This window comes from Cupressus sempervirens, chromosome 9 (genome assembly GCF_028749045.1).
Source record: "Cupressus sempervirens isolate cs-2001-9-10 chromosome 9, ASM2874904v1, whole genome shotgun sequence".
NCBI lineage: Eukaryota > Viridiplantae > Streptophyta > Pinopsida > Cupressales > Cupressaceae > Cupressus > Cupressus sempervirens.
This window is the reverse complement of record NC_143126.1, coordinates 709,357,676-709,376,132: the sequence shown is the minus strand read 5'-3', so window position 1 is coordinate 709,376,132 and position 18,457 is coordinate 709,357,676. Positions and strand designations below refer to the sequence as shown.

Here is an 18,457-nt window from a genome sequence, read left to right as displayed (position 1 = left end):
AAGCTTGAGAGCATTTGTGTATGTTGTGCAATATTTTCCTTCTAATTGCGTATATTGTTTGGAATTTTCTACTTCCTATGTTATCAGATCCACCTTTTCAGATTGCCCTGATCTTGGCTTACCTTGAACCAGATCTTGGGTTAGTTCAAATCAGATTTGTTATTTGGTTTGATCCACTTGTGGATCGGCATGGATTCAGGAGAGTGAGCTTGGGAACATCCTAGACAAACTTGGGTAGGAGTAGAGGAGCCTAGGTGAACCTAGGTCGAGTCCATCCATTGTTTTACCATTTTTTCAAAATTTTCCACCTTTGATGTTGTATTTTAAAAAATAATGAAAATGGTATGGGTAATGAAGGTCTATGTAGTTCTGAAGTTCTTCATTCAGGTTTGGTGGTCGATCTTTGCCCCTCAACCCCATCTTGTATAGTGACGGAACATTGTTAGGGTGTTGCCCTCGGACCCTCACTTGTGGTGCTGCTCCTCAAACCCATTGGGGACATTGCCTTTTGAACCCCATGAAATTTAGCCTACTGAGGTAGACTTTCTGACATGTTATACTTGGTTTGAAAAGTGAACACACATTTGGTGTGAGTGTTAGTATAATTTTTATTGTTTCTTCAAATGTGACTACATCATCTAATGTCAATAATGATGCTGGTGTTGAGTTAAAAAATCTTATTGATGCTGAAAATTGATTTTTGAACTTGATATTATATTTAAGTTGAAGTTTGATGTTGAACAATGATTATTTTATAATATATATCATTTACGTTATTTGACATTATAGTTGACATAAACACATGTTTTTTGAATGGACGAACCCAAAATGAATCAAACCCCCAATCTTTTTGTGGTTGGATCTACAAAACCAAATGAGGATGCATGCCGAAAGTGCTGACATAGTCTACTTGTAAGTGTGCATTTATGTTAGAATTTTGTATACTCTAGATTCTATGTGGGTTTTAGTCTCCTGATTGTGTAATTAGTAAATACTCTCTTTTCTAAATCTTTTTTGTTGTTTACTATTTGCATTGGTTTATTGAAGAATTTGTTTTATTTGGAAGGGTGCCCACTAAATTGTACACCTAGTGCACACACCCAAACCTCTTTGTTCTTTGCAATTATGTCAGCGGGGTGTAAAACAATGTTGTTGCCAAGTTGAACAACATTGATTGTCTTTGATGCTCTAATAATTAACCTGCTAAAATTTCCTTTGAAGTTATTCATAGTATAAAGCAGGCTTTATTAATTTCTTTGTGGTAGGTTTAAATGTTCAATGTAATGTTATTTTGAAATTATTTTTGTCAAATGCCTGACATTAGTTACTGTACATTTGTATTGTGGAGTGATTTTTTTTGAAACGATTGTCATTGAGAGTTGATTTAAAATAAGGATATGTGCTGTATGATGCTCTAGTTTGGGTTTAATTTGTTTCATACAAGGCCCTTTAAAGTATAATTATTTTACTTGTCTGTAAACAAAATAATAATTTAAATAATATGCTATGGATGAGTTCGTCAGGTGGGAAATTATCAAACCATTATGGATGGATCTCTTTAATTTTAATATTTTTTAATGTGAAAGTATTTATAAATTTATTTTTATTAATCATTTAGCAAGTGCTTTCTTGATATTCAAACACTCTACTTGCATATTTCATCATCTATTAATTGTGAATGTACAGGCATGTTGTGAAGCGCTGGAATTGCGACAGAACAAGTTTGAAAGAAATGCATCACTATTGAAACGCCAATTAACGTGGCAGTAAGTGTTAATGCTGATTTTATCTTTGATTGCAGCAGTTATATTGGATCATTTTTCTAGTGCCTTTGCAAGTTCTTTTTCGGTCTAGAAGTCCACATTTATTTAAAATTTGTTCTCTTATTTTCAAGGACATTTTCTTTTCTAATTTCTTATTGAAGCAAGACTATAAAATAGTCTCTCTCATATTTATGTATAGTGTTATTGTCCTATTCATTTTAACCTAAACAGAGGGCTGTATGTGATAAAATTGTTTTTCTACTGAAACTTTTTTTAATTATAATTTTGTCATTCATGTTTAAGTTGCCTTGATAAAGAAATCTCTGTTTTGAACATTTGAAGAATCCTGTGAATCAAATGGCTTTGAGGGTTTTACTTGGAAACCTACAGAGTGTACAGTACTTCAACTGTGCTATTCTGTATATATATTTTTGTACCTGGCATAGTCATCAATTTTGGGTTTGACATAGATGGATACGAAGGATTGCTTTTAGGTCAAATAACAACTTTCTCAGGTTATGCCCTTTCAGTGATGGTGGTAATTGATATTTTTTGATGAGAGAACATATTAGAACTTCGAAGTTTACGTTGAAAAGCCAAAGTAATTATTATATGACATTTTTGTGGAATTTGTAATTGATGTGGAAGCATTTAATTGCCATTTGTGTTATTTGAAACTGGAATTTTACATTTAATGTCTTCCTTTGGTATCAATATAATATACTTATTTCTGAAGCATATGTACTGAACTGATAATGCAGATTTAATGGACATCTAAAAAAGAAAGGAATCAGTGGGCACATTAAGGTCAACTACAATGAAGAGAGATTATCTGTAGAGGTAGATATTTAGTATGCTCAATTGAGTTTGTTTCTCTTCCTATCTTTCAGACTCAACAAATATTTATATTTTAATTTGTCCTATAAATCATGCCATACTGCTTTGTAATCTGCTATTTATGACTGTTTTCAACATGGATAATTCTTAGTTTTTTTTTCATCTCTGGATGTTTCATGGTATTGAATGATAACTTAGGAAGTTACTGTATGATAACATAAGTAGAACTCGGAACTTGAAGCTATTTTTAGTACAAGAATTTCATTGTTCTCAGACTAACCCCATTTTTCTGTTCTCTGTATTTAGAAGCTGACTGCAAAAGATTTAGTAGTATTTTTAACAATCTTAATATTATGTTTGAATTGAAAAGACTACTGAACCATTTCTGGATATCGATTCAATGATGAGTTTTAATCCTATTCAAATTTTTGCATAAAATTTTTTCATCTAAGGTAATTTGTCATCGCTGTTGTTGGGTTACTGGGTAGTTAGACGGTTGGCACATCCGAGGGAGTTACATGGTTGCGACAGTTCCCCTTGCAACCCCTCGGGCACTATATGTATGCATTATTTCCTTTAATGGGGACATGTTGGTATGGATTACATTTGTTTACCGTGATCAATTAATGAATATAATATTACTGTTCTCTCTTTCCATACCATGTTGAATACTTTACTTGTATGCAACTAGTCTATGTTACCCCACAAGGGTAAACATTTTGCGCCGTTGCTGTTTTCGAATCTGGGGAAAGCGTCGCGACCAATGACATACCACAAATAGAGTAAATGGGAATTCCTCTTGAGGAGAACATGAGAATTGTTAAGTATATAACCTGATAATCTCCATGTCTGGAAGTGCAGGTCTCACTTAATCTTCTCATTCTAAATGTCTACGAATGGCTTTATATACACTCCTTGTTTTCCTATTGTGAGGCGGCAACTTTCCAGATTGATTTGTTATTAACACTAACCTAACACAATGTGTGTGTTAGTGACTGATTATAATTAACCTGAAATTGCCGATTCATGAGAAGGTATAATAAAGCCGATTAAGGAAAGGGACATGCCCTTTGAGGGTGACGTCTTTTGTTCTAGATATTTAGAGGGATGGTGATGCAGTTTTGAAGGACACACAAACGCAATTCAGTTTGCTCCTTCAAGCATCTATATCCAGCGATAATATTGCAGAGAGACTTCCATTTAATATCAGATCAAGATTGATTATTCCCTGTTATATCAAAGTTAGAGAAGTACAATATTAACCTCCTAAGATAGTTGATAAAGTCTGATCAAAGCCTAGAATTTGCAGATTATTTACATGGTATCAGAGCTTTGGTAGTCAAACCTAGGCTCTGCAAAATTCAGTTATCAGACTTCATATAGATCTAGCAACTATCTTCTATCTTCAATGGCATACACAATTAGACCTGAGGACAGGTTTGATGGGAAATAACACTTTGAGGCTTGGAAATTCAGAATCATGACTCTTGAAGAGAATGATGTAAGACAATTCATTGACAAAGCATCCAAACAACCATCAGTTGAACCTCATAAATCTATCTAGAGCAGAGGAAATAGAAAAACCATTCAAATCATTTTAGATGGAGTAAAAAATGATATTGTACCTATGCTTACAAAACATCAAACTGCCTTTGATATGATGAATGCATAACGAAACGATGAATGCATTACAGAATGCATATGAAGTAAACAATGCAACTAGGGTTCTTGCATTGAAAAGGCAACTGAATCACATCCAGATAAAGAAAGGAGAATTGATAAATTCTTACTTCCTAAGAGTTGCCGGCTTTAGAGATGAACAATCAAGTATAGGTTCCACTATTAGTGACACATAATTAACACTAATGGCTATAGATGGATTGCCAGATTCATGGGAGACATTTGCGCAAGGAATAAGTGCCAGAGATAATCTTCCAGACTTTAACAGACTTAAGAACGATTGCCTTCAAGAGGAATCTAGAAAACTGAAGAAACGAGGGAAACCGAAAACAAAAGATGAAGAACTACATGTTCTTAATATAAACTCCTATAAGGGCAAGAAGAAGCATTTCAAGAAGAAAAAGGGAAATCAAAAGAATGGAAAACCCAAGAAAGATCTATCTAAAATAAGGTGTTTCAAATGTGAAAAATTTGGATACTATAGATCTAATTATCTTGAAAATTTCAAACAACAAGCAAATTCTACTAATGTTACTAGAGAAGAAGATAACTATGATCTTGAGAATCGGGTATTGTACTCATCACTATCAAATGAAATTTCAAGTAAAGCGTGGGTAATTGATAGTGGATCTTCTAGACATATAACAAGATACAAAGAAACACTAGACTCTTTATCAAAAAAGGTAAATGGTGAAGTTACCCCATTGGTGATATTCAACACACTCCGTTGAAGGAATTGGAAATTGCACCATGAAACTAAAAACAAGAAATACTCTTCTTCTCAAAGGTGTGCTCTACGTACCAGGGATTAAAAGAAATCTAATCTCAATTACAGTGCTTGAAGATGATGGCCATAATGTTGCATTCGTGGATGGCAAAGTATTAACTTGGGCAAAGAACTCCTCAATCAAGAAAGCGAAGTTGATTGGTCAAAGAAAAGGATACTTGTATGAACTAAATATAGAATCTAGTTGACCTATTCAAGCCTTAGTTCATGAAGTTGCAAACGTAAATGAAATATGCCATAGAAGATTAGGGCATTTCAATTTCAAAACCTTATCAACTATGGAGAAGATGGTTATTGGATTACCTAAACTAAATAGAGACCACTCAAGCATATGTAAAGGGTGCGCTCTGCATAAGAACACCAGAAGTCCATTTCATGATAGTACTAGAAAAGTAAACAATGTTTTGGAATTAATTAATTCAGATTTATGTGGACCTATGTCTATTCCTTCTCTTGGAGGATTTTGGTATTATATTTTGTTCATAGATGACTTCTTTAGGAAAACATGGATTTACTTCTTAAAATGCAAAGAATTAGAAGAAATCCTAAAGAGGTCTAAAGAACTCAAAACTTTGACTAAAAATCTTTCAGGACAAAAAATTAAAACCCTTAGAACTAATAACGGAGGGGAATATACCTCAGACTTGTTTAAAAGGTTTTGTAAAGAATTAGGGATTAAGAGGGAGAACACTGTTCTTTATAATCCAGAACAAAATGGGGTGGTAGAAAGAAAGAATTTTCATACCTGGATAGAAAAGTATTGAATTGAGTAGGGATGTGATTTTTGAAGAAGATCTTGCTTTCAAAGAGCCCTAAGTTTTGAAGAACCTTCCCCTTTGTCTAGTTTTGAAAGAAATAGTGAATCTGGGTCCTAGAGGGAGAACTTAGAAGAAATTGAGGATGAAATTCAAAATCTGAATCTTGAAGAAACTCAAAATTCAAAGAAAAGACCACTTTGGGCCATTAAAACAGTCGAGGCAACTCAAGACTTTGTTGCACCTTCCAGAACAATCAGAGAAAGCGAAAGACCTAAAAGATTCTCTAGTCATACAACAAACGTGAGTGATTTATCCATAACAGAACCAACCAATCCTTCTGATGCTATTAAACATACAACTTGGAAAGAAGCTATGACAGAAGAGTACCAATCTAATATGAAAAATGTTGTTTGGGAAATTGTTCCAAGACCTAAAGGAAAATCTGTTGTTTCTTCCAAGTGGATATTTAAAATAAAGCATGTTGTTGACGGTAGTATTGAGAAGTATAAAGTTAGATTTTTAGCCAGAGGATTTTCTAGGAAAGAAGGGATTGATTATGAAGAAACCTTTGCTCCCGTTGCCATATATACCTCCATAAGAGTAGTCTTAGCAATTGCCACATCAAAGGGATGGAATGTACATTAGATGGATGTAAAAACAACATTCCTGAATGGAAAGATTTCAGAAGAAGTATATCTGGAGCAACCTGAAGGATTTGAAACTCATGATCCTAATGTTTTTGTTTGCAAGCTCAAGAAAGCTCTCTATGGGCTTAAATCCGCTCCCAGGGCCTTGTATGAAAGAATTGATGAGTATCTCACTGGCTTAGGATTCTCCAAGAATGAAGCTGATTGAAATTTATATTATAAAAGAGATAAAGATTATATAGTAATTCTGATACTGTATGTCGATGATTTATTAATAACAAGTGATGATCATCTCATAGATTAGTGCAAGAAAGATCTAACTAGAGAATTCGAGATGAAAGATTTGAGACTCCTTCATTACTTCTTAGGATTGGAAGTACGGCAGAATTCTGATAGTATCATACTTAATCAAGGGAAGTATACATCAGACATTTTAAAGAGATTTGGAATGTAGAATTGCAAACCTATGTCTTCTCCAACGGAGGCTAATCTACATAAACTTGAAGAAGCAGCAATAGAATCACCTTCCATAGATTCTACTCTCTACAAACATATGATTGAGTCCCTTATGTACTTAGTAGATACAAGACCAGATATTTGCTATGCAGTTAATGCCTTAAGTCAGTTTATCTGTGAACCAAAGGAGATTCACCTAGTTGTGGTTAAACACATTATGAGATACTTACAAGGCACTCTAAATTTTGGACTCAAATATGAGAAGGTTGATTTAGATTTGCATGGATTCACTGACTCAGATTGGGGTGGAAGTGTTAAAGACAGAAAAAGTACTTCAAGAAGTTGTTTTAGTTTGGGATCAGCTATGATATCTTGGATATGCAGAAAGCAGTCTTTAGTAGCTCAGAGCTCCACAGAAGCCGAATACATTGCAGCAGCAATGGCCTCTCGAGAAGCAGTCTGGCTAAGGAAGTTAATTGTAGGGTTATTTGGACAAGGCGTGAATCCTACGATTATTCATTGTGATAATCAGAGTTCCATCAAGTTTTCAGTGAATCCAGTTTTCCATGACAGGTCCAAGCATATTGAAATTCCTTACCATTATTTAAGAGATATGGTAGACAGGAATTCTATAAAATTAGAATACATTTGCATTGAAGATCAGACAACAGATATTCTCACCAAACCTCTATCTAGAGTAAAGATAGACCACTTCAGGAGAAGACTTGGTATGGTTGAATAGTAATTAATTTGTATTCTTGAAATTATTAATACAATAAATTTATTTGTTAGGCTATTGACTATTATGGGCTTCACCATTTGTATTCATTATTTTAGAGGTGACGATCTCTGAAATGATGAACACTTATATAAAAACATTATGAGATGTGATGATCTCTTAGAGAATGTGCTAAAATAGTAGAGTTCTACTGTAAGATCTAGATGAGTTCAGGATCATATTGTGATGTAGACATTGCTATGTCTATGAGTCACAATTTGGATAAAGGAAGAATTTTAGTATTCTCCGAGTTTATCCTGTATTTTGGTAGATCTTAAACTCAGGATCTTGTTGTGATATAGAAATACCAGTTTCTATGAGTCACAACTTGAATAAATGAAGAAATTAAATTACTCTTCAGATTTATCTTATATTTAATCACTAGTAGCAGTGATTTGTCATATCACAAGTTTAGTAATATGACATCGTATTATGTGTTCTATGATACCACATACTAAGAAGATTCAGATGGATATATAGTATTAATTCTTGCTTATTCATCTGTATTGATGTTGCTAGATATAATATCTCTCTGTATGATTATCAAGAGGGAGTGTTAAGTATATAACTTGATAATCTCCAAGTCTGGAAGTGCAGGTCCCAGTTAATCTTCTCATTCTAAATGTCTACGAATGGCTTTATATACACTCCTTGTTTTCCTATTGTGAGGTGGCAACTTTCCATATTGATTTGGTATTAACACTAACCTAACACAATGTGTGTGTTAGTGACTGATTATATTAACTCGAAATCGCCGACTCATGAGAAGGTATAATAAAGTCGACTAAGGAAAGGGACATGCGCTTTGAGGGTGATGTCTTTTGGTCTAGATATTTAGAGGGATGGTGGTGCAGTTTTGAAGGACACAAACACAATTCAGTCTGCTCCTTCAAGCATCTATATCCAATGATAATATTGCAGAGAGACTCCCATTTAATATCATATCAAGATTGATTATTCCTTGTTATATTAGAGTTAGAGAAGTACAATATTAACCTCCTAAGATAGTTGATAAAGTCTGATCAAAGCATAGAATTTGCAGATTATTTATAAGAATTAATGAAATCAAAATACCCGAGCTGTTCGAAGGGGAGGACGAGCTGACGGAAAACTTCCACATTTTATTTTGCACAAGTATTGAAACCTTTGTATAGAGAGAAGCCATACGTGAAGGGGTGCCAAAGGACACTATCTGGGACTCATTGAATGTGAGCCTCACTGCCAACCAACTATTACATTAGTTTCCCAGAGTGTTTGCGCAAGTTTCTCTGGCACAGAGACGACAACGCGAGGAAATCGAGCGGGGGCAGCAAAGGCAGTAGACCCTTAGCAACTTTCGAGAAGGCAACCGTTGGGAATCAAAAGAGAATGATGAAAACAACTGAAGGTCCCACCCATGAGCCCTAGGCCATGGGAATGTGAGTAGAGTGTGAGTGGAAAAGAACACTAACCTTTGTAACGGTCGCATAGACGATCATAATGATGCATGAAGACTACATAAATAAAAGTGGTCTTGCTAATTATGATGTTTTTGAGAATTAATGCCAAATCAATTGAACAAAAATAAAAATAGAAACAAACAAAATAATGATGATATTCATGCCGCACAACGAGCTTTGATCCTTGCACAACGAGTTGAGCGACAACAAAGGCTCAAGCAACTCGCTGACGGGTATGATGGTGGGGTCACAGAGGGTGACCTCAGTGCCGAGGGAGGTGCACTGAATGGAGAGCAGGGTTCCCCCAACCATCTGTGACTGAGAAGTACCGAGGACTTACTCGAAGAGACACAACAAAGGTTGAATTTGGTTGAGGAGACGAGGGAGAAGTTTCTAAAGTTACATACATCACGGATGGAGAACCTAGTCAAAAGTAAAGAGGGAACTTGCACGGCTCAAGGTGCCGAAGGAGCACGAGCGCATGGTGATTACTTTGTCCCGGATACACCGTTCGAGCAAGTATAGTTCGATAGTTGACTACACCTCTTCTCAAAAGTTATCACAGTGCAACACACACATGCAAAAGTTCACGTGTAGATAGACTTTGCACAGGGCGCAACAACAATCGTTATAGACACAATGACCACCTATAACAACACAACGACCACCAATTATTGTAGGGCCGAAACAAAAACTACCCAAGTTTATTGGTGACAGAAAGGAAGATCCTGTTAGACATTGCCATACGTGCGGAGCTATCTGCGCGGCAAGTGGGGTTACCAATAAAGATGAGTGGGTTCAACAGTTTCCTGGAACCTTATAGGTTGTTGCCATCAATTGGTATTCAGACATGGACAAATTGAAAATAGGTTCATGGGACGATCTCGGGAAAGAATTCCAAGCAGAATTCAAACTGCTTCAGGATGATAATGAGATCGTCACAAAGATCTATAGTGGTAAGCAAGGAAAGAAGGAAACTGTTTGAGCATACAATAGAAGGTTAAAGGTATTGCTCGGTGTAGGTGTACTTTAGGTCTTCCCAGTTTTGAGCTTCTAAGTGAATGGTTATCCAATGCAAAATATGTCAAGTCAAGTCTAGACTACCATTAGGATGGCTTTTCTTCTTATCGACCCTTGTGAGCCTACCTATGCGGGAAATGGAGCAAGTCAAGCACTATCAGTCAGCTAGGTGATTCTAGGATGGGTGGGCAGGTGTCAAGCTTTTCCTAAGATGAGAAGAATGCTAAATGAGCTCTATCGATAGATCAATCCATGCTCAAAACCTGCTTGAAGTAAAGAACCAGTTCTGTGTACATCAAAGGAAAAGATTCCATGAAGATCCATAGCCAAAGCGATCAAGAAGCAACTAGTTGAACGAATAGACCATGGGAAGCATAGATAGAAGTTGGCGATGCGTTTCGGGTTGATGTGATTAGAGAAATGGTCCAGATCAAATCGTGATTAGCCATGACGGGAAGAAGAAAAGTCAAATATCATTTAAGTAAGGATTCGTACGACTAAGCATTGAAGAGTGAAATCTCTAGTCATAAAGATCCACGTAGCAGCAGAGCCACAATGAGTCAAGTGAAGTGGTTAATAAGCAATTGAATCCAACGACCCTCGCTTTACCGCTTTAGCCAGATGCAAATTCTTTAATCTTCACGGCGTAGCAAGAGTCGTAGATCTCTTTCCACCTAGTAAGTTGTGGGCCCAAATCATCAATTCATCCTGATTGTCTAACAAAGCTAAAGATCGAATGGCCTTAGTCGTGTTTCAGGCCTGTTGTTCAACATTTTGTCACCACAAAATGTTGGTAACAACATGAAACTTTTTCAAGCCAATTTCGCATTTCTCTAAGCTTGAATTTTATATTCAATTGCTTAAGGTTGATCCGTCGATCAATTTCAATTCATATATCAAATCATTTTATTGAAGGCCTTCGTCAAGTTTTTTTCGTTTTGCTTTCTGTCAAGCCTTTGCTTGATTTTAGAAGCCTTCATCGTCCGTTCTTTGTTTTTGAGTTTGTGCTTGTTGGTTTTTAGTCCTTTGGTGTTGCTCATGTCATGCCTTTTGTTTTTCCCTTCGATTCGGTCTAACCTAGAGGTCAATCAGAGTTGTTAGTCAAGAGTTGTGCCCATTTTAGTACCAAAAAAGTGGACCTTTTTGATGCAACAACACGAATTAAAATTATCATGTTATATTTCTAATTTGACATTCACTTTTTGAAAAATATAATCTAAAATCACTTTATGTTATGTTTTTAAGTTACTTTATCTTTTCAATTTTCACTTAAACTAACTATAGTGCACTTTATGTTATATTTTTATGTTGAGTTACTTTTTGATTTTTCACTTAAGTGACTATATTAACTATATAGTTCAATTTAATTTTTAGCATTTAAATCAAATGCTCTAGTAAATATTACTTTTTAAACAATATTTACATGTTATATTGTTAATATGATATGTAAATATAATTTATGTCCCACTTAAGTAATATTTTAATGAACTTAAATTGACATGTGTTAATTAAATCAATTAAAGTCATCAAAAGTGGACATTTTATGTGTCATTACATGTAAAATCCATCAAAAGTGGACTTTTTTTACATGCCATTGCATATAATTTTCAACTTAGAAGTATTAATCCATCAAAAGTGGACCTTTTTCATTTCTCTGCATATTTAAGTCATCAAAAATGGACATTTTATATGCAATTACATGTAAAATCCATGAAAAGTGGACATTTTGCATGTCATTGCATATAAAGCTCAACTTGTTATCAAAAGTGGACCTTTTTGATGTCATTACATCAAAAGGTTATCATGTAAGTGGATCTTTTTGATGTCATTGCATCAGAAGGTAAGTTTTTATGTCTTTGTATCTAATCTGAGATGTAACTTAAAATATGTAATAGCACCCAAAAGGTCCGATTTTGATGACTTACAGATTTTAAAACATGAAATTGACTCAAAAAGGTCCGATTTTAATCAAAAACATGTTTTAATATGTGCAATGACCTCCAAAAATCCGATTTTGAAGAACATGTAGTTGCCCTCCAAAAATTTGATTTTGATTATAACTTGAGATTTTCACAATGGATTTGCATGAGATTTTCTCCAATAGGGTCGTTTTTGCTTGGCAATGGATTTTCTAACATCAGAAATGGATTTATCTTGTTAAAAAAAGTTTTCCAAACTCCCTCCAAGGGCACGATTTTGGAAAAATCTTCAAAAAACACCATTTTTGCTCCATGTTTTGACTCCAAAGCAAATCGATTTGGCTTCTTTTTGGGATTGCATTACATATTGATACATGTTTTGGTGTTTAAAAGCCAAAACGTTTTTGTTTCATGCCTTTTATGAATCACATTTTTGCTTAAAATGCTCGAAAAATTGGGGTTTTATCCACTTTTATGTGTTTTGAAGCCACTTTTTTGCATTTCGATCCATGTAAATGCATTTGGGAAGTTGTTTTTACATTCACCAGTCAAAATGACTCAAAAACATGCATTTTCTTTCTACGTTTTTGCAAAAACGGCCCAGATCTTTGCATAAAAAAGTTATTTTTTGTTCAAAAAACTCAAAAAAATGCATTTCCAACCCATACTTTTGATCAAGAGGGATTGTTTTTGAGTTTTAAATGCATGATATTGTCTTTGGAGATCATGTATTTGGCACTTTCATGTCGAATTCGACCATTGAATGTCTATTACATGCATGTACAGGAAAAGTGAAAAGGTTGTTTGAAAATCCGAATTTGAGGAAGAATTAGTCTTCAAGTCCATAAAACTTGCTATTTTGGCTCTTTAACCTCCAAGTAAGTGGACATTTTCAAGCTTGCTCATCAATTCATGCTTATCTTGCTATTTCCATGCATATTATTGCTTGATGATTGCCATTTGTCCATAGATATGCCATGAAAAGTGCATTTTGCCTTTAAAAATGATGAAAACTCTCATTTTCACACTTTTGGAATTCCCCTAAACTCCAAATTCGAAATTGCATGTTGAAGTGCATTGCATCTTGACATGTTTGAGTCTTTTGCCAAAAGTATGTGTTCGTTTTGTGCTTGTTTGCCAGTTTTCTCCACTTTGGAGAAGTTACAAGTTCTTTCCTAAGAACTCGTTGCTTCACTTCATGCGAAAGCATCGTCACAGTCCATTTCCATTTTTCCATGCCATAACACTTCACATCTCATTTGACAAATGCGATTACATGTTTTCCATCTCATTCACCATCCACACATGCATGTAATCCCATTTTCCGCTTCCATTTTCATTCTCGCCTCTCCATATGCATTCGCACCTCCATGAGCAAATACATGTTTTTCCACTTCCCATGTCATTACATGCTTGGCATCTCTTCCATTTGCACTTACATGTAAAAGCTTATCCACCATTCGCCTTCGCTTTTTTTCTCATCCTTCATCCCTTGTTGCATGTTGCATTTACATGTAATCCATTTTCCGTGCAATGAAATCTTGAAAGCCCAAGCCACATTTTGGAAATCAGCAATCTCCATTTGCAAGCATTCCCATGCACCAAGCACTTTACTTAAAAAAAAGAAAAAAGTTAAAGGTGCTGATGAAAAGTTGTTTTGAGTTTACATCCGGACATCGTCAAGAAGGTTTTCAAAGTGTTAAGACTCCAATTTGTGCTGATCTACAAAGGAGAATTAATGACAACTTGAACGAGAAAAAGTTTGATCACATCAAGATTTCAAATGACAATGGACATTTCATCAAAGAGAGTCGGAGGTTATCAAAAGACGCAAGACCATGGTTATTAAGGTGAATGCAGCGGTACAAAGTATAGGAACTCCCAATCCTGTGATCATCTAGGAGTGCATCGTCAAGTACAAGGTCCTTCAGGATTGTTTTAACTCTCTTTCATCTTCTTCTTCTTCTTTCATGTTTGTAATTGAAGAGAATGTATTACATGAAGATGTGTAATTACATGTAATGCGAGTTACATGTGTATGTAAAAGATGTAATGCTACTTGCATGTGCAGTTGCATGTAACCTTATATTTTCTCTTTTAGTTAGACTAGGTCAAAGTTGGTTGAGTTGCTCCTATTTTTTACTCCACCTTTTTCTCAACTCTTGTGCCTATATAAAGTAGTGCCCCCTTATTGTAAAAATCATTTGTTGTATGCAAGAAAGCTTTGCCACATTTGTGCAAGTGTAACTTTGATTGTGTAGTACAAATTTGGGAGAAAACTGAATAAAAGAAGCAATTGGATTCGAAGCTTTGACTGGAAACAATTGTGATAGAGAAAATTAGAAGCTTTGATTGTAATTTGTGCCTATTTTCTTGATTCATGTTATTATTATGTGTTCAATAAAAAAGTATAGTGATTTAAGAAGCAATCGGAGCCGAAGCTTTGATTGGGAGCGGTTGTGGAAATATATAGCTAGAAGCTTTGTCTGTAGCTTATACGTCTTTCTTAATTGGCAAAATAGTTAAGTATTCTTACTTTTAGGAGTCTTTGTGCCCTAATTGTAAAGCTTTTCATATAGAAGTATGACCGGACTTAGAGCCAAACCGGTACATTTTCAGCTAGCCTTTGAGTTAGTGAAGGTTTATTGGTATCGCTGTTTCTAGCTCTTGATAGAAGTGTAGTTAGAGATTCACCCTGCCCATTGCCCGCTCCATGAGTAAGTGGATTCTTTCTTGAAAGATAAAAAGAAAGAGTATTGGTAACACCGATTTTATAAAAATCTCTCGACTTTTTGCTTACCTTGAGTTGATCCAAGGAACGATGAGAAGGGGAAGCTTTCCTTTTAAGGTAGGAGAGACTTTTGTCTTACAGGCTGTGGCTAGTCATCCTATTTTGCGATTGGATTTTTACCCAAAACTGTCAGTTGCAAAATATCCACCCAACGGGGCCTAAATGTTGAAGGACAAATTGTTTTGGAGAAACTCTTCAAAATAGTGACACTTGTACACACTCAAATTCATTTGGGGCCTAAATGTTGAAGGACAAAGTTTTTGAGAGTGTCTCCAAAATAGTGACACTTGTCCACACTAAAATCCATTTTGGGCCTAAATGTTGAAGGACAAAAAGTTTTGGAGAAGTTAATGTTAATGCTTGCCGCGCAGTCAAAGACGAAGTCGTGAAGTTACACCTGATGGTTAAGCATAGACAGGGCATCAAACTGACCACCGTTTGATTAACTTAGATCAGCGACTCGCTATGTCATTATGAAAAGATACAAGTCCTTTAGCCAAAGCGACATAGCAACATTGTGACGTATGTCTAGTGGGACCAGGCAATTGTAGTGGCGCTCAAAATCAACTTCAGCTGCATATTGACCTCAAGATCAATAGTCGTCATTATATCGTTATAAAAAGTTGCAAGGTTTTTAGTTATAGTGACATAATGAAAGTGTGCAACGTGTTCCACTCAGCGTTCGAGGGTTTTTAAGTGAAGGTTTATGCACGAGGATTTTCTATGGCCAGGATTTAACCTTAAATGAATCTTGGCTGCCCATCAACTTATTAGAAGATTAGATCAGTGACTCCAAATGAATTTCGGGTCGATTTGACAACAGTCGACTTGTATACACATATACTCCAAAAAGATAACATGTGGCATACTTGACGTAACATCTATTATGGCATCGATATTCTTAACAAGTGTTACACACCCTTTGATCAACAAGGATTGAATGGCACTAGTCGTGTTTCGGGCCTAAATGTTGAAGGAGAAAAAGTTTTTGAGAAAGTCTTTGGAATAATGACACTTGTCGACACTCAAATCCATTTCGGGCCAAAAAATTAAAAGGATCAAAATTGACTTGAAGAGTCATCCGAAGACGGTGCAGGAAGCTCTACTTGTCGAAATCTTGAGCAACCGCAAGCCAGAGCTGTTAAAGATGAGAAGTAGCAAGATGAGGCCATGTGGGAATGACATGGCGAAACACCCAGGTGTAATATGACAAAGCTGGTGACAGGGATCAGGCGACCAATCACAGAAGGCCACATGTCAAGAAGAGTCTACCGAGGTTTGACTAAGCTTGTAGAGGGCTTGATTTCGATTAAAATATATAAGTATTGTATATCAATAGAAAGAGGAAAGATGAGAGATGCTTTGTAGCAGCATCGTGATGAGATTTCAAGTGGACACTTGTCATGTACAAATTAGATCTGAGATTCCTCATTCTTCTATATGTTTCTCTTCTTTCTCATTATAGGGGGCTTGGTTTCAGTCTATTGAGCAAAGCTGACAATATCCTCATTCTAGGTGTCATGGAGCTGAAGAAGAACCGACGCTCTGTCAAAAGCGTTAGATTCTCCCTACAAAGATGTGACAAGTGTCATCCCTCTTCTTTCTCTCTTTTTATGATATTTTGGCATATTTGGCATTCTTCTCATAGGCTAAGGCTTTGTAATGGATGACTGATCAATCAATCCTATTTTTAGAACATGTCTATGCTCTGTGCAGTAATCATGAAATGTAATTGGCCAGTTCTTAAGGGCCTATAAATGTAACTTTTTGAGAAGTAAATAAGATTGACAGTTTTCTACGTAATCTTCCCCCTGTAGCTGGGACTACTGAGTGAGATTTGAAGTTGTAGAGAGAGGGTTGATTGATCAAAGGGTTGGGAATTGTTTGAGTCTTGATAGCTTATTAGGGTAAGTAGTTCTTGTGACTAATTGTCACTTTTATTCTTTCATTGTCACCTTACTGCTGAGCCAAGCCTATTAGTTTGTCTGAGAATTGGAATGTGAACTGTTTGGGAAGTTACTGATAGTGGTTTTCACATGGACTGTGATCCATTTAGGTCGGGAACCATTCCAATTTTTATTGTGTTTGCATTTAGTTAGTTTAGATGCATGTAGAAGTAGACAATAGTTTAGAGATAGTCCTAAAATCTGCCTGAGTATCCTATAGTTATAGTTTACTTGGTTCTTCCTCTATTGCTCTCGGGTTAAGAGCATACCTTTAAGTTAGTTGTAGGACCAAAATAGATTGAAAATCATTCTAAAGGGGAGTTGTACCCTTAAAATTCAGGGATCTTTGATAGAGCACCTACCTAGACCCAATTTGCTGGTATTAGTTTGTTCCTTTAGTTTTGGGCAAAGAGTCGAGCCTAAGACCATTTTCAAGAAAAGGACAATCTGTTATCCAACACTTGGGAAGATGAAAACTCAATTAACGGATGAATTAAAGAAGAGATGGTTCGTCGACAAATTAAATGCATCTTTGAGAAGAAAAATGAGGATTGTACTGCCAACATCGTACAATGATGTGTATGACAGAGCCATGAATTTGGAGAGTGAAAGTAAAACATTAAAGAAGAAGAAGAAAAGCAAGTCATCATCCAAGAGCGATGAATCCTCAAACGAGGATAGTATCAGCGATGATGAATCTAACAAAAAGGTACAAGCATTACAAACAGATATGGAATGCATGATGCGGGAGTTCAAAACGATGAAAGGAGGTGCAGGGTAGAATAACAAAGGAGAGATGTGGTGCACGAAGTGCGAAGAAAGCGGGCAAACAAAATGAGTGTCCTAAAAAGTCATTATGTGACATCTTGCAGGTGGTGGGCCATTCCACCAAGGACTGCTCGTATAACTTAAAGACGAGAGGGCCACAAGTGCTTTTCACTGAGGAACAACCATCTACCTCCAGGGTAGCCACTGCCAACAAACGAACAAACAATGTGTCATTTGGCAAGTTCCAAAATAATTGGTGAGGAGGAAGAGGAGGTAATGAGAATAGAAGCCGGATCCAATCGATCGATCGATGATTGAGTGTCAGGTGTGCAGCCATTGGGGCCACTTTGCCCGAGATTGCGAGAAAAATGACACACCGCAGAAGTTGTGTCGATGGTGTGGTCTCAAAGATCATGAAAACCAATTTCCTGAAGCCTCGAGTGAACCTACTCAACATTGAAGACGAAGAAGTACTGGTAATCACTCGTAATTAGGCGAAACAAGCCATGTACTCCGATCCTTGTATAGAGAAGCAAGGAGTATGAGAGGTGCAAGAAGAAATAGAGAAGACAATGAAAGTGAAGGGTGATTCACCTATGGCTACAAGTACCTCTAGACGAACAGAGGCTAAGAATAACATACTAGGGCGAATATTGCAAATGGAGGTTCCAGTTAAAGTAGAAGACCTCCACACCTTACCCTAGTTGAAAATGACATTACTAAACACTTGCACCATACAACCAAGTACCAACACCACACAACCAACCGTTTAGGGAGGATCAACGGTAGATCCTATGCTACTCGCGATGAAGAATGAATGTTACCTTGCAATTCTTGAGATGAGTATCCTTGAGACAATCCTCACCAA

General features: G+C 36.1%; 1 protein-coding gene across 3 annotated transcripts in view; it reads left to right on the top strand.

The window, feature by feature from the left end:
* LOC149540691 (structural maintenance of chromosomes protein 6B-like) overlaps positions 1–18,457 on the top strand; it is a 142,480-nt gene that overhangs the window by 107,564 nt on the left and 16,459 nt on the right. For all 3 annotated transcript variants that reach the window (XM_089801789.1, XM_089801791.1, XM_089801790.1), the window contains 2 exons: positions 1,687–1,766; positions 2,525–2,603. In XM_089801789.1, coding sequence (XP_089657915.1) covers positions 1,687–1,766; positions 2,525–2,603 — 159 coding nt within the window. The remainder of the gene's footprint in view (positions 1–1,686; positions 1,767–2,524; positions 2,604–18,457) is intronic.